We start from the raw sequence: 15,134 nt of genomic DNA on the forward strand, positions 1-15,134 counted from the left end.
ACCTGAAGACATAAACCAGTTGGACAGCGCCGTACTGGAAATCAGTGATTCATCTGTAGTAAACTAAATATTATTGTTTTAATGTTCACTTTTGTTTAATTTCACTGCAAAAATATGGTTTTCAGTTGATAACTGTAACTACTGTTCCCAGAAAATTCAGACAGAGGGATGGATTACATGGGTGGGGTTCAGTATTGATCAGAAAGGAATGTGTAAACTGAATCACAGAATCTTATTACTAATATAATATTAATGTGAGAATAGGCTGAGAACTCATTTGTCACCAACCTAAATTTTGATGCAAATAAGTGAAGGAACCTTCAGTCCTCAGTTCAGTTCAGTACTAACATGCCAATGAATGACAGGATGAAAGGACACAACCAGGCCATTCCTTTATCCAATAAGAAGAAAATAAAATTTCTAAAAATCATAAGTATTAATTAGTATGTATCCCTTTCTTGTTTCCTTTCCATGTTCGGATATATTTCATAACCTGCTCAATCCAAGTCATATAAGGGAAACTTTACTCCCCAGATTTCAAATGGTTTATATAGTCTCAACACATATGTGACAGCCTCTGTGTATGCACCTTTTATGCTGTCTCTCTCTCTACCCCAGGGCCTGTGGATGGTGCTATTGTCCAATTGGCCTGTAGGGGGGGTGCCAGAAGATATAAGGAAGAGGAAGTGAAGATCTCGGAGGGGAGTGGGGGAGGGCTCTGTGTTTGACCTGTGTGATGCTGTTTGTTGGTCTTTGGCCCTAGTGGACATACTGTTGCTGTTCGTACTCCTACTTGGTTGTTTATATTGTGTTAAGCTCTAAGGTAGAAGAACTTTGTTATGATTAGCACACAGTTATATGTTCCAGGGATAGACCCTGTAGGAAAAGGGGGTCTTTTTTGTTTATAAAAAGGGTGTGATTTTTGTGGCTGTGTTTTGGTTAGTTAGGGAGGTAGTAGTAGGTCTGTTTTCTTTTCTTTCCATGTTTATTTTGGAAATAGGTTAGTTAGCTGCTTATTTTCTTTCATTTAGGTTTTGGGGTTCTGCTTGTTGTTTTGGCCGCACCCTTTTCTGATGTCTATGGGTCAAATAAATTAAAAAAACTGGGGTCATCTTATTTTCGAGAGGTAAAATTTAAATGTTATCCAACAGCAGATGGCGCAAATTATCAGCCTCTTCGCTAAAGGCAGCCACATACCTCAAACGTAATCAATGTCGTTTCAGCAATACAACGTTGTATGAGCGGTGATCCCACCCACTGTTAAATGGCGTATAATTATGTTACTTGTAAATGTCATAACTGGTAATGTTTGCTGTGGAATGCGTGTGTTTCATTAGCGTTTAACTGTGATTGTCAAGTAATGTTTTTTTTTGTTTTTTTTGGAAAGTGTACAAAACAAGTACAGCAGCATCAGTATTCATCAGGTAAATGGTAGCGCAATAGGGCTGTAAAAGGGAACCACAGCCAGGGATCGCAAGGGGGGGGGCATATCGCTCACAGTTGTATAGAGGTCCTAATCATCACTCCCACTTTTGAGGGGAAAAATAATAACTATACTTTGATAAGTAGCATCCCTAATTAGGGTTGGGTACCACGATGTTTGAACTCAAACTGTGCTACCCATCACAAACTGCTCATAGCATGTATCTGCTGCAGGTAGGAGTCCCTGTCACTATCAAACATTTGTCACCTACTGAAAATGTTACTCCCGGTACTACGCATGTGCACCACCTCCACGCATGCATACACAACATTGTTACAGACTCGGGGCATGGTGCAGATGGGGAAAATTTGACGATCCACTTGCGGTTCCAAGAGACAACAGGGGTTTACTGGGGAAACTGAACACACTGGGTAAAACTACAAGACAAAAGGACCACAAGGGAGCAGAAAATCAACAGAGGAAGAAAAACCACAAAGACTTAACTAAATAACTAAATTAACTAAGTGGCCGATATTAGGATTTTGCCGATTATTGATACCTGCGTTTTATTTTATCGATAACCGATATTATTACAAAGTGTGCTAATGCAACTCTGCTACAGTCTCTTCTTCTGTGCCTGAGGAACAAACGTTTCCATAATGAAAAGCCTTCCCAGTTATAGCGCTGAAATGTCAGAATAACAAACCTTGTTGAAGTGATAATGTGAGCATGCAGTGGGATGTGCATGCATTGTTAGTACCTGTAATAACCAAGTGTCAACAATAGAACTACCAGGGCTTATGAAATTTTTCAAAATACTTGTCCACCCCTACTTTCACCAACATGCAAAAAATTGCCCTTATTAATCAGCTGCATACACACGAAACACCGTGAAACAGTCACGTTCAAAGATGAAGCGCTCCATAAGTAGCGGACGGGGCTCTACCTCCGCCTTATAGGGGTTAGGTGGGGTTAAGCCTGGGGAGGACTGAGTCCCCCACACCCAGTGCCTAAAACCTCCATGTTCAAGCCATATGAACAAGTCGTTCCCTGTCTAGCAGCCTAAACATGGTACAGACCTGCCCAGGTAGGGTGGACTTCAGGAGGAGGAATAACAGCGAAACCTGTTATATCTGCCGTGAGGATGAATTACATTTGTACCTAAAGGAGCCAGTGATTGGCCGGTGTAAGGGGGATCCATTGCAATTGTGGAGACAGAATGAAGCATGCTTTAAGCGTCTTGGCTCACCACCCTCGACTGTTCCAAGTGAGCGAGTATTCAGCGAAATCTCAAGTATTTTTGAGAGGAGATATAGGTTAAGTGGAGAGCACGCTGAGCAGCTCTGCTTCCTCCACCACAACCTGCTGCTGCTTAATTATGAGTACTAAAATATACATTTTCATTACTTTCATTACATTTTGTTACTTTCATTACAAAGTCATGCTGCTAATTTTGTTTTAACATTAAAATCCAAGTTAATCTATTTTTGTATAGGTGCAAGTTCCCATGTTTTGGCCCTTCTGGTTTATAATTATTGTTTTTATTTATTTGTTAGTACTTTTGCTATTTATATTTTATTTAAATTTCATGTAAAAAAGAAAAGTAATATTTTGTGTTGGAGTTTTCAGAGATTTTCATTTTTACTGTAAATATATATATATATATATATATCGGTTCCAAATATCGGCTATCGGTAATCATTAACTAGAATTAATCAGTATTGGCATTGGCCCTGAAAAACCAATATTGGTCGATTCTTACTAAACACCATAGAATAAACACAGCATAGAATAAAAAGACATAACCTTTATTTTCTTACTGTCTGACATTATCAGACAAACCTTTCCTGTATTAGGTCAGTTAGGATTACCAAAATAATTTCTATTTACTAAATGTCAGAATAATCAGAGAAATTTAGAGAATTTTTTATTACTTTCTTCAAAGTCAAAAGTTTACATACATTTTCTAAGCATTTGGTAGCATTGTCGGCCTTTATCTGATGTTTGTGCTGTCAGCTCAGCACTTCTTTGTCTTCTACTATTCTGTGTTAAAAGACTGACTCAATGTCTATATTATCAAACCTGGAGAGCAGATCATTGGAACGAGCCACACCAACCATAATATGTCATTTCCAGATGTTTAATTGAAATTGGGATTACAACAAACTAACGGCCACACCTATCTAGGGTTAAGATGTGGTGACTGGATGCGAATATGCAATGTAACCAGCATAAAGGGTGAAGTTGATGCTACAGTCTTAAGGCTAGCTTTTATTTCAGTAAAGTGTGATGTGTCTTTAGATCTGGAGGACATCATAACAGCATTTGAACACGCCCATAAGCAGAATTGGTAGAATCAGTGCTCAAAGGGTGTTGATGGGCATTGAGTTTATAATGTGGATTTAGTTTCATAAGGGAACTTTCTGATGTTAAGATACTGTATTTTGTAGTATATTAATATTTTAAAAGTTATTTGATATTTTTATTGTTTATATTGTGTCACATTATTACATTATACTGTGAACACTGGCTGCTTGTTAGATGAGCACAATTTTCAGGGTTGTTTGTTCTTTTATTTAAAGTTATTTAATCATTATTTATGTTTTAATTGTTCTGTTTTATTGTTCTTAATATTTATATTTTTGAAAATAGTAGTAAAAGTAAACTTTGAAAAAAAATTGTTTACATTTCACAATTTTTTTGTTGGTGTCAAAGTATTTATAACATAATGGTGATGAATGCTGGTTCAAGGGGGGGGGGGGCTGTATGTCATATTGTATGTAGGGCTTTAGATAACAGACACCAGATTTTCAGTACAATACGGATGTTTTTACTTATGCCCACAATTTCATAAGCCTAAACTATTAATCTGAGCTATACTGTGATGCCCAAAAGTTAGCAATCTGTACAAATTCAATGTATCCTCACGCTTTTAAAATTCCATTACCAAGACATGGCACATGCTACTGTTTTGGTATACCTTGGAAGCGATAAGCACTGAAGTTGCGGTGGAGAAAGGAACAGCTCAGCAGCTGTAACATATTTTAAAAGAGGAGATACTGTGGTTAAACAAAGTGAAATAGACATTGGTGATGTGGCGGTACATTTTTATGTTTAAAGTCCTATACGTATTTTAGGTAAATGAATGTTAGGTTTTTTCGTTTCAGTTTTCATTTAAGGTAATAACACTGGTCCCAACAAGCCCAGTGCATGAACACAAACATTGGCACCATCAATCAACATAGACTAAGCCCAGATTCTAACCTAAACATTTTCTCAAACACTTAATCAAAGGAGATTTTAAGGTAGCAGACAGACTTTATGGGTTTAATGATGAGTGTTACAAACTTAAGTGGTCGGGAACAAACAAAGGGTAACGCTTCAGTCTCAGCCTCGCATTCGCTGTGATAGCATCGTTTGTTGGGGTACATTCTTTATCGTTTTGGAAGCCATTAAGAAAAAAATGTTACACATGGCGTACAGTGTTGGCGCGCAGTGTTTTTAACTTTACACATTGTTTGAATACATTTACTTTCTTACTTTACAAATTACTGTTTTGATAAATGTGCTTAGATGTGTTTAGTACAGTATATGCTCTTCTTGTTTTATCCTGTTCATTTTGTGTTTAAATGCTGGAAAAAAAAACATATTTAAGTGTAATTTTTTTGGGGCCGGGAACCAATTAATTGGTTTTCCATTATTTCTTATGGGAAAAATTCGATCAGAACTCGAACTTTTTAGGATTCAAACCTGAGTTCTGAACGAAATTCAAGGTGTGAGATACCGCTGTACATTGAAGTCTCATCAGTGAATACATTCTGATACTGGTTCAGTAGAACCGACTAAGCATACTATTACTCTGAAAAAAACTCTGTTGGCAAGTAATATTTTTAAAATATATTTTTCAATAACAAGAGTATAATCTTGGAACTGCTAATCCAAGTACCCAAGGTTTAATGTGATGAAAACCCAAGATTATTATCACATTGTGGGACTGTGGGGACATTTGGTCCCCACGATGAAATGTATACCTGGACCACACACACACTCACACTGTGTTGGGCATTTCAGGTCCAGAGGCTACAAATCCAGACCAAGAATTTATTTCTACCAGCCAGCTGAGCATAAGGAGTCAAAGTCACAGAGTACTGAACTGGTGGGTAGAAACAAAATCTTGGTCTGGATTTGTAGATTCTGGACCTGGAATGCCCAACGTCAGGCAGGACACACGCCTTTTATCAGAGTACAGTTTACCATGGATAATCGCGCAGAACTCGTGATTAAAGTTAAATCACGTTTGATCTTAAAAGAGGCCGACTGTACTGGTAAAAACCCATCTACGCTAACACACATTATGGTATCGTTCAGAATTCGCGGACTGAGAAAGCTACATTTCGCCACAATGATCGATTTATAAAGAACTAAGTTGCAATATACAGGTATATTTAAAACATAAATTTGGAAAATGGCCACCTACTGTATTTTAACCAAATAAACTTACCGACATACACATTCAATTTAAATAAAATGCTGAATTAAAAAAAAAAAAAGTTTCATTATTACGCCTGCAACATACCAACGCCATTTTTTTGGCTCACGATTTAACGTGGTCCTTTGTATACTGCCTGAAATTAATATTACACTTTTGTCCACAAATATGAGTCTATTTGAACTTCACATAATACAGATTAACTCTAAATTTAAAATCACAATAACTATTTTTTAAAATTTCACCACAAGTTAATCATTTTTGCTTAGGCACCATATGTTGTCCAAGATACGCAGCTAGGAGGTCCTTGTTGTTCCTAGTAGAAGACATGTTAAAACGATGGTATACGCTTGCGGGTTGTAATATTTGTTTCAGATAATTAATTGGATATAGTTGACATTGTAACAAGTATTGTGTGTATATATATATATATTTTTTAGACACTAAGCATTTTCAGTTTGCACAGCCGTATCGAGGGCGTGTAGAATGTCGGACGTGTGTTGCCAAGTACATGAAAGAAAAAACACTTCGGAATCCTCCCAGGTAAGCTTTGTTGTATGTAGCCTAAGTAATGGGAAAGTATTTCTTAAGGGAGGTCGTATATGACTTACAAATCACACTCTGATGTACTCCCCCCTGTTAGATCTGTGAGACGTATGATTGTCCGTAAGAGAGTATGACAGTATGTGAACGATGTGTGTGTGTGTGTGCGCGCGTGCGCGCCAAATTTATAAACAATGTCTATAAATATATATAGTAAAATATCATATGGACAGAGTTTTATAATTCACATAAGATTAGAATGTTAGTGTTGCCTTATTCCAGGGCTGTGATATTTGCAGTGCATTTGATGTCTTTTTAACAGGATAAGGAGCATCCTAGGATTTTGATTCCTGAGCTCTGCAGACTTTTCTACCACCTAGGATGGGTGACTGGTACCGGGGGAGGAATAAGCCTTCGACATGGGTTCGTCAGCAAAAGTTAATTTATCTTTCTGAATTTAAATTTGGTACAGTCGATTAAGTTCATAAGTGTTATTTTAGGGGTTGAAATGGGCTTGGGAAATTTAATATATTCATGTCAGTGCAAGAACAGGGGTTATCCAGAAATTTCAGAATCAAAATGTTACCCTGCAAACAAAGCTCACGGAAAAGTTGAGTCATGGCAATGAAGTTTACACTCTCCTGGATAATATACTGCCCTATGGAGTATAATCTCCTTTCCAGTTCTTTTATAAATACCCTTACTGTAGTATGTGTAGTTTTTTTTCCATGATCCATAGTCTTGTGGAAAAAATAGTAGTAATAATGATAGAAGCTAATGTGTAGAGTTAAATATACTTTTTTTTAGTTGTGATCTGTTTTTCTTAATGTTGCCTAGAAACGAGATATATATTGCCCCCTCTGGAGTCCAGAAGGAGAGGATACAGGTCAGTTAGTATTGCATATTCTCTTTCTTTTTTTATATTAAACATTAGAGAGAAAACTAGTTTCACTACCATCCAACTGCCTATTCCAGTCGGTGTCATGGGTATGCCTGGAGCCAATCGTAGACAGCAAGCCAGGTAAATACCCAAGACAGGATACTACTCCATCACAGGCCATATAGACACACACATCCCCATACGTCAGGCAATATAGATATTCCACTTCACTAACCACAGGCTTTTGGACTCGGGAGTACCTGGAAAAAAACCATGTGACATGCATACTCTACACAGGGGACTGGGATAGGATTGAGGCCTTGAGATATGGGTCAACAGTGCTGCCTTCAGAGCCATATACTTAGTCACTTTATGTTTTGTTCAGTCAGACGACCTGTTTGTATGTGACTTAGAGGAGAGGGACCTGCGTTGCCCATCACCATCAAAGAAATTGAAGAAAAGTCAGTGCACACCTCTGTTTATGAACGCATACACCATGAGAGGTATGTTTGATCACCTCACTGCTGTAATTGTAGTATGAATACTGTAATATTGGGTGTGTTTCCTATAGTCCATCCTGTATTCTTCCTGTAACTTCAGATGCTCGAGCAGTGATACATACGCATTCAAAGGCTGCAGTGATGGCAACTTTGCTGTTTCCTGGCAATGAATTCCACATCACTCACCAAGAAATGATTAAGGGGATCCGGAAGGGGAACACTGGCACAAACTACAGGTGGGGTCCATGAATTTGCTAATGGTACCCCTCCTGTATGCAGCGCTGGGTGTTGTGTTATGTGATGTACCTCAAATGCCTTTTACTCTGATAGATCTAGGTCCCTTTGTTCTTGAGCAGGTATGATGAGACCCTGGTGGTGCCCATCATAGAAAATACCCCAGAGGAGGTGGACCTGAAGGAGCGAATGGCTCAGGCTATGGAGAAATACCCAGACACTTGTGCCATCCTTGTGCGGCGTCACGGGGTTTATGTCTGGGGTGAATCCTGGGAAAAAGCAAAAACTATGTGAGTCCATATCAGTATTACCCAAATCTAAATGCTTTTACATTCCACAACTAGGGCTGCACAATATCACATTGCGATTATATGGTGCATGTGCTATAATCACCGGGGCTTTAGAGGACGGGTGTCAATATCCTGGCTTTTTGGTACTATATGCGTGTTTACATCCATAATTTCATATGAAGATTAGTAGTACACCTAAAATATTAATGAGACATTGAGATGACCAAAATTTAGTAATCTGTATAAATTTGGCATATACTTAAGTTAAATAAATGTGTCAAACTTTAAACTGCAAAAAGTACTGCCACACCATCAACGTCTTTTTTTACCATGTTTATCCACAATATCTCCTTTTTCAAAAGATGATGTCTGTTAACCTGTCCCTTACTTCAGGGCTTGTTGCTTCCTTGATATACCAAAAAGTAGTTATGTGGCATGTTTTGCTAACCAAATTTAATAACTAACTGTATTAAATAAATTTAATTAAATCGTGAGATATCGTGTTGCCCAACCAATTTCATTATGATGTATTACTAATGGGAGGAAAATGATTACAAATATTAATGCCATTATTAGTAATTAAAAAAAGAATTTAAAGTTCCTTATTGAGACATTGACTTTTATTTGGGTTTCTTAGAGGTTTGAAGGTTGCAAGGCCTTTTTCTCATAAGAGCTAATTTCTTTCCAGGTGTGAGTGCTATGACTACTTGTTTGATATTGCACTACAGATGAAGATGTGTGGTCTTGACCCTTCTGTGCTCCCACAAGCACAGAACGACACATGCTGACCTGCAAGAGAAGGCTCAAACTTTAACACTTTAAAGTGAAATGTTTTTATAAATACAGCAGGAAATGAGGATTAACTTCTTCAAAAAGTTTAAAAGTCCTAACCAAATACACAGGGATAGTTAAATTTTTTCATGGTATTCTTTGAAATCTGAATTGCATAGTGAGAAATGCACTTTTGCTTAAATTCATGAAGTGTGCATCATTACTTCCTCATAAATGCGCCACAGTGACTGAGTGTGTCCAACAGCAAGGACGGGAAGGATTATGATTGTCTTGGAATGCGCATGTACTACTGAAAGCGCAATAATCTTTAGACTTATTTTTTTTAACTTGTATTAAATGTTGAAAAGAAACCATCATTAAAATTGCAAAGCTGGCACAATTTTGTTTTCTTTGAGTAAAAATGTTTTAGCGTAACTTACTGATTGTCTGAACTCAGTAGACTATTGCAGTCCTTGCGATCTGACAATATCATGCTCATTAGATGTCATGCCAATATTAACATCGCAAATTGTGCAAGCTGAGGGCGGCAGTGGAATAGTGGGTATTGTTGTCATCACACTTTGTGTGCAAAGTTTGCAGGTTCACCCTATTTGTCTGTAGCTTTTTAGCAAATCGTCTGGTTTCCTTGCACTGTCCAAAAGCATGCAACTTAACTGAACTGGAGTGTCTAAACTGACCATATGTGTGACTGACTGCGTACCCTGCAATGGCTGGTTGGTTCCTGGCCTGTGTCAGTTTCAGTGTTTCAATTGTTATATATTATATTACATAATATCATATTATGTATATATAAACAATTACTCAATGAATTGTTAGATTAATTGGTAGGATTACTCAATTATTGATAAAATTGATAGTGACAGCCCATGCATGCATGCATTTTGAGTGCAAGGTCTGACCATTTATCCAGCACCACAGGAGCACATTGTGTGACTTCTCTAATGTAATCTAGTTATCAGGTCAGTGCATGTTCTTTCATGTAACACCACAAATTCAGCCAAGTGGGGTTAGCCAAATGAAAATACTGCAGTATGAGAAAAAATGTATTAGAAGCCTACCTTACACACCTGCTCCACCCCTCCAAAAAGCATACATTTCTCCAACCAGCTACCAAACTGCACCTCACAGCTTAAGAGTCACTGACTTTGTGCAATGTTCCTGGGAAGTTTGCAAAAAAAAAGAGATCCATAGAATATATTTACATGACAGATAACTGTGTTCACAAGATGGCGCCCTCTGCTGCACTGTCATTGCTGATCCAATTTTGGGTTGATTAGGGGTTTTTTATGGGGAAAATTTCCAGATCTTTCAAATGTCAAATAAAGTTAACCTGTTCAGAAGGTTAAACCTCTAATCTAACTTACCCTTCTCTTTGCTGACACTAAGTGTTGTTACTTCAGTTTTGAACATTTTGTGCAGGTCGTCTTAAAATTTGATAACGTCCAGAGTAGAGGTCGACTGAAATATCCTGCCGATATTTGGCAATTTTTAATGTATCGGCATCGGCCGATATCCGAGTGTAATATACCGATTTACAGACAGGCAGGTCTGCGGGCACCCCAGTGTTATTGCTGCGGTGGAACACGTGACCCATGCTGCCTTGTGCAGGACCCCACCCAGAAGTTCTGGAAGAGTCCTGGGAGAAAACGGTAAAGCTTACATTCGGATCTTTCAAACACCTATTTATTTAACTGGCTTACTATGAAATGTTGCTTTAAAAGAAAACGCGAGCTACGCTGTCGGGAACTGGCGTAATGATAATGAGCCTTCAGCCAACTAGCTTACAGGTAACGTTAAGGATAATTGATTCTGACAGTTAGTTTTGTGCACTTGTTGGTGGGCTCACAGACGTTTTTTAGTCGTTAAAAATCATTTAAATTGTTAAAATTTTAATTATTACCATATCAGCCCGATATTACCAGTTCTGTTTTTTTTTCTTGTGCCGGAGAATTTCACTGTGTGTGTGTGGGGCGGAGCTGGCAGCTCTCTCAAATACTGCAGCGTGTGTGAGTTGCGTTATTCTCCCCGGATCACAGACAGCACCGTCCTCAGACACAGAGCTGCTAAGAACAATGCAAGGCGGAGAAAACTGTTTGTTCGAAAGCGTGGTTACCTTTCTCTTGAGCTGACGCTGACAGTGGTCCTTCTGTGCAACTTGTTTGCATTTGAGAGCGGAGATTCGAACATCTGTCAGACGTCTAGATAAAAAGTGCCTGACTTTGCGCAGTTAGTTTCCTCATTGAATTTATACGGGCTTATCCGTCGACAACGTCACAATCACTAGGGGCTTACGTTGTCGTTGCATACAAGGCTGTGTAATACAACAAAATTATTTTATTTTCTGCGATCGCTAGATTCTGATTGTGAATTTGGCTTGTAAGCTATCTGTCTGCTAACAACATGTTTGTGAAATGTTTTGGGCCTTGTACACTCTCATCATACCATGATGATGCACTTAGTTACTAGTGTTTTTTTTTCCTTTCAAAATGTATTATTAGAGTGTAATTGTTTCAATGTGCATGAAATATTGGAATGTAGAATGAATTGTTGAAGGCACTATAATAAAAATGCTAACCTTGCATTTTTACTTCTGTTTCAGTAATTGCTGTCTGACGGATGAACAAAAATCTAATCCTGTTTGGCAGCATTTCACCAAGCCAACACCAGGAAAAGCCAGGTGCAATATCTGCAGCAGACTGGTGAATTTTCCTTCCCTCAGCAAAGAGGAGTTTGCTGCTATATTGTGCACTAAAAGAGATTCTGATGCTCCTATTTTTATTGTTTATAAGTTTGTTATTGTTTACAAGTTGTATTGCGTTTTTGTTAAGTTTATATTTAAATTCACACAAGTCAGTATTCAATAAATGCTAAGTTGAGAAATTTTGTGTATCGTTTGTTATTAGTGTGATATTTTACCATGCAAAAAGAGGGGAAGACATCCAATTATCGGGCAAAAACAATCGGCAGCATATATTGGCCATCGGCTGACCCTGACTCCTAAATATCGGCATCGGTTATTGAAAAACCCATATCGGTTGACCTCGTGTATGCAGTTCTCATTGTTCGAATTCACAAACTAATATGCCAATGTGTCACTTTTGTCCATAAGTTCACATTTTTGGGTTACGGGTGTGTATAGTTCATGTCATCTCTTGTGCATTGTTTCTTTGGCACATCTTACATTTTATGTTTTGGTTTATTTTCACACATCTGTGCTCCAGTTTCTTGCACACAGGCAACAGCAGAGTATTTTTTTAGGTAGACGTTAAGGTGTTGTTACCAATTTTCACCACAAGATGGAGTGTACCCTTAAGTGAGCGCCTCTGTCAACAGTGTAAATGCAGTGGATACACATTGTAACGTAGCGCTGAGATGAGATGCAAGACAGAGACGTGGTAACAACAATGTACCGCTATGCCTGTATGCTTGCAGGTAAGGAGGCATAATATTGAGTGAACATGTGTGGCATAGGACAGAGAGTCACGTGCAAAGGGGAAAAGTTGGCTGTTTAGCCCCTATAAGTGTGTTTGGCATGAGCTAAAGCCAAAACTAACCTCTGGCCATTAGTATTGAGACCCTGTGACTGCACATTTGAGTAGTCTTTGCTTAAATTGCCATGCATATATTGAAAGTGTCACGTTAGAGTACTGGAGTAAGATTAATGTTTTATTTTGTATAGTTATGTTTTGTGCCAAAGTGAAACTATTGTTTTAACATTTATACAGTCATGTACAGACATTGTAATGTAGCACTGAGACGAGATGCAAGACAGAGACGTGCTCACAACAATGTACCAATATGCCTGTATGTTTGCAGTAAAAGAACAAAATATAAAGTGCACCTGAGTCATCATTCAAGTGTGCTACATATACGCCCAGTCTTTTGTTTTACATTCCTTATCTAAATGGATTAGTTCAGATGCCAGAGTGTAATGGAGGGCTATTGAAGAATCAATTGTGGCCCCTTTTGATTTAAAAGAGCTAGTTTTCTGTGGCATTCCCATTAAGCAGTGTAGGCTCAATTTTGGCCCTATAATATCCCACCTGATATCCACTTGGTTAAATGGCATCATCACTCCCCTCTTTTTAATAACTATAAGTTTTTAACTGGAAATGTCCCATTTTATTTCTTCACTGGATATTTATTCACTGGATAAAGTGTGATATTAGGATGTATGAATGTATTTATTTTTTCTATTTAGTTTTCTCTATGTTTGTACATGTTACATATTTTTGTATACTGAGCAGATGTTTACCAGAGGGTTTGTTTTTGTTTGGGGAGGTGGGTATAAAAATAGTTTGTTTGTTTATCTATTCTTGTTTATCTATGTTAGTTTTTTCTTATTGTATTGACAAAAACAATTGTTAACAAAAAATCTCAATTTTGGTATTATTGAATCTCAGTGCTGCATTCAACATGGTTGACCATAAGACACTTCTAGACCAGGGATGGGCAATCTTATCCAGAAAGGGCCATTGTGTATGTGGGTTTTTGCTGCAACTCCCGAATTAGATTGCTAGTTAGAGGACTGTTTGGGTACACACTGGCCCTTTGCAGATAAGATTGCCCACCCCTGTGCTAGACAGACTTGAAAAGTGGGTGGAACTTTTTGGCAACATGTTAAATTGGCTTGAATCATTTATACAAGATAGGGACTACTTAGTGTCAATGAATAATTATAAATCTGAGCGAACAAAAATATTCTGTTCAAAATCTTCGTGGTCCCCCTTTTGTTTTGGATGTTTTGGATCACTAAAACATCTATTACCATAATTATTCAGAGGACACACAACTGTACATTACATTGTCATCAGGTGAATAGTCCCTTAGATTCACTAAATACATGCAATGAACAAATCAAGGAATGCATGTGCCAGAATTTTCTACAATTGAACATATAAAAATTAAAATGATTGTATTTGGCCCCCAAAAAAGAAAGATTGAAAGTCGTTGCTCACCTTCAACAGCTGCATAAAGACAATTACAAAATCATCCTACAACCACCTTAAAAACATAGCAAGAAAGGATTTCTGTTGAAACAAGATACAGAAAAGCTAGTTCATGCATTTATTTTAACAGGCTAGGCTATTATAAGGGTGTCTTCACAGATCTTGGCAAAAGGCTTAAATTCACTAAACCAAGAAAGTAGAGAATATCACACCAGTCCTTAAATCACTTCACTGGTTTCCTGTGCATTATAGGATTGATTTCAAAATATTATTGCTTGTGTTTAGCCAGCAGGTGTTGCTGGTTATTGCACTTTTCCACTCCCTCTCTTATAGCCGTTCAGCCATAGTGTACTCTCCCTGCTCCCCGAACCACTTCATAGCTCAGTGGGTTGAGCATGTTGCTCTGCGACTTCTAACCCTCTGATCATGGGTTTGAGGCTGGTCAATGGCCAGTAGGGCTGGACGATATCATATTGATATTGATATATGCGCAATAATCACCAGGGCTACAGATGATGGATGAAACATTTGGTCAGATGCTAGTTTTTCGGTACTATATGGACATTTATTTATGCCCACAATTTATTAAGCAGATTAGTAGTACACCTGAAATATTAATGAGGCATTTTATGACACCCAAAATTTAGTATAAATTTAGTTTTGCATAAACTGTGGTTAGTATTTCTTAGCTACAGTGTTTGTAGAATTCCCTGGTTCTGTTTTGGTTAATTCTTCCACCTGCTGGTCATTGTCCTCTCCTTTAGTGATTGATTCATTTGATTATGAGTTACCTGGCCTTTGTTTGGCCTGGTTTTTGTTTGTGTATTTAAGTACCCAATTTCTGTTCATTAGTCAGTTATTGTGTTTAGTTACTACATGTTTGTTGCTTTGTTCTGTTGCTCAGTCCTGTTTACTGTGTTGCTCAGTTCCCCGGTGTATTTGCTTTGTGGTTTCTTTCAAGTTTAATTCCCTAATTTTGTTCTGACCTCTTGTGGTCCCTTGTGCATTGCCCACTATTGTTAGTCCCCTTAATA

General features: G+C 37.9%; 1 protein-coding gene and 1 long non-coding RNA gene across 3 annotated transcripts; both read left to right on the forward strand.

Moving 5' to 3' along the window:
• Nucleotides 1-6,202: 6,202 nt before the first annotated feature.
• apip (APAF1 interacting protein) lies at nt 6,203-9,530 on the forward strand. 2 transcript variants are annotated; one of them, XM_023807034.2, is made up of 7 exons: nt 6,203-6,455; nt 6,778-6,878; nt 7,293-7,341; nt 7,721-7,838; nt 7,936-8,071; nt 8,192-8,359; nt 9,048-9,530. In XM_023807034.2, exons 1-7 carry the CDS (start codon nt 6,399-6,401, stop codon nt 9,145-9,147), a joined length of 729 nt encoding a protein of 242 aa, XP_023662802.1. In that variant the 5' UTR covers nt 6,203-6,398; the 3' UTR covers nt 9,148-9,530. The 2 variants fall into 2 exon arrangements, with proteins under 2 accessions (XP_023662802.1, XP_023662809.1); XM_023807041.2 differs by lacking the exon at nt 6,203-6,455 and having other exon boundaries at nt 6,793-6,878; nt 7,725-7,838.
• Nucleotides 9,531-10,952: 1,422 nt separating this feature from the next.
• Nucleotides 10,953-12,031, forward strand: LOC111841355 (uncharacterized). The gene is made up of 2 exons (XR_011993783.1): nt 10,953-11,377; nt 11,751-12,031. It is a non-coding gene; the product is annotated as an uncharacterized lncRNA (long non-coding RNA).
• Nucleotides 12,032-15,134: the final 3,103 nt, after the last annotated feature.

The sequence above is a fragment of the Paramormyrops kingsleyae genome, chromosome 11, assembly GCF_048594095.1.
Source record: "Paramormyrops kingsleyae isolate MSU_618 chromosome 11, PKINGS_0.4, whole genome shotgun sequence".
In the NCBI taxonomy this organism is placed as follows: domain Eukaryota; kingdom Metazoa; phylum Chordata; class Actinopteri; order Osteoglossiformes; family Mormyridae; genus Paramormyrops; species Paramormyrops kingsleyae.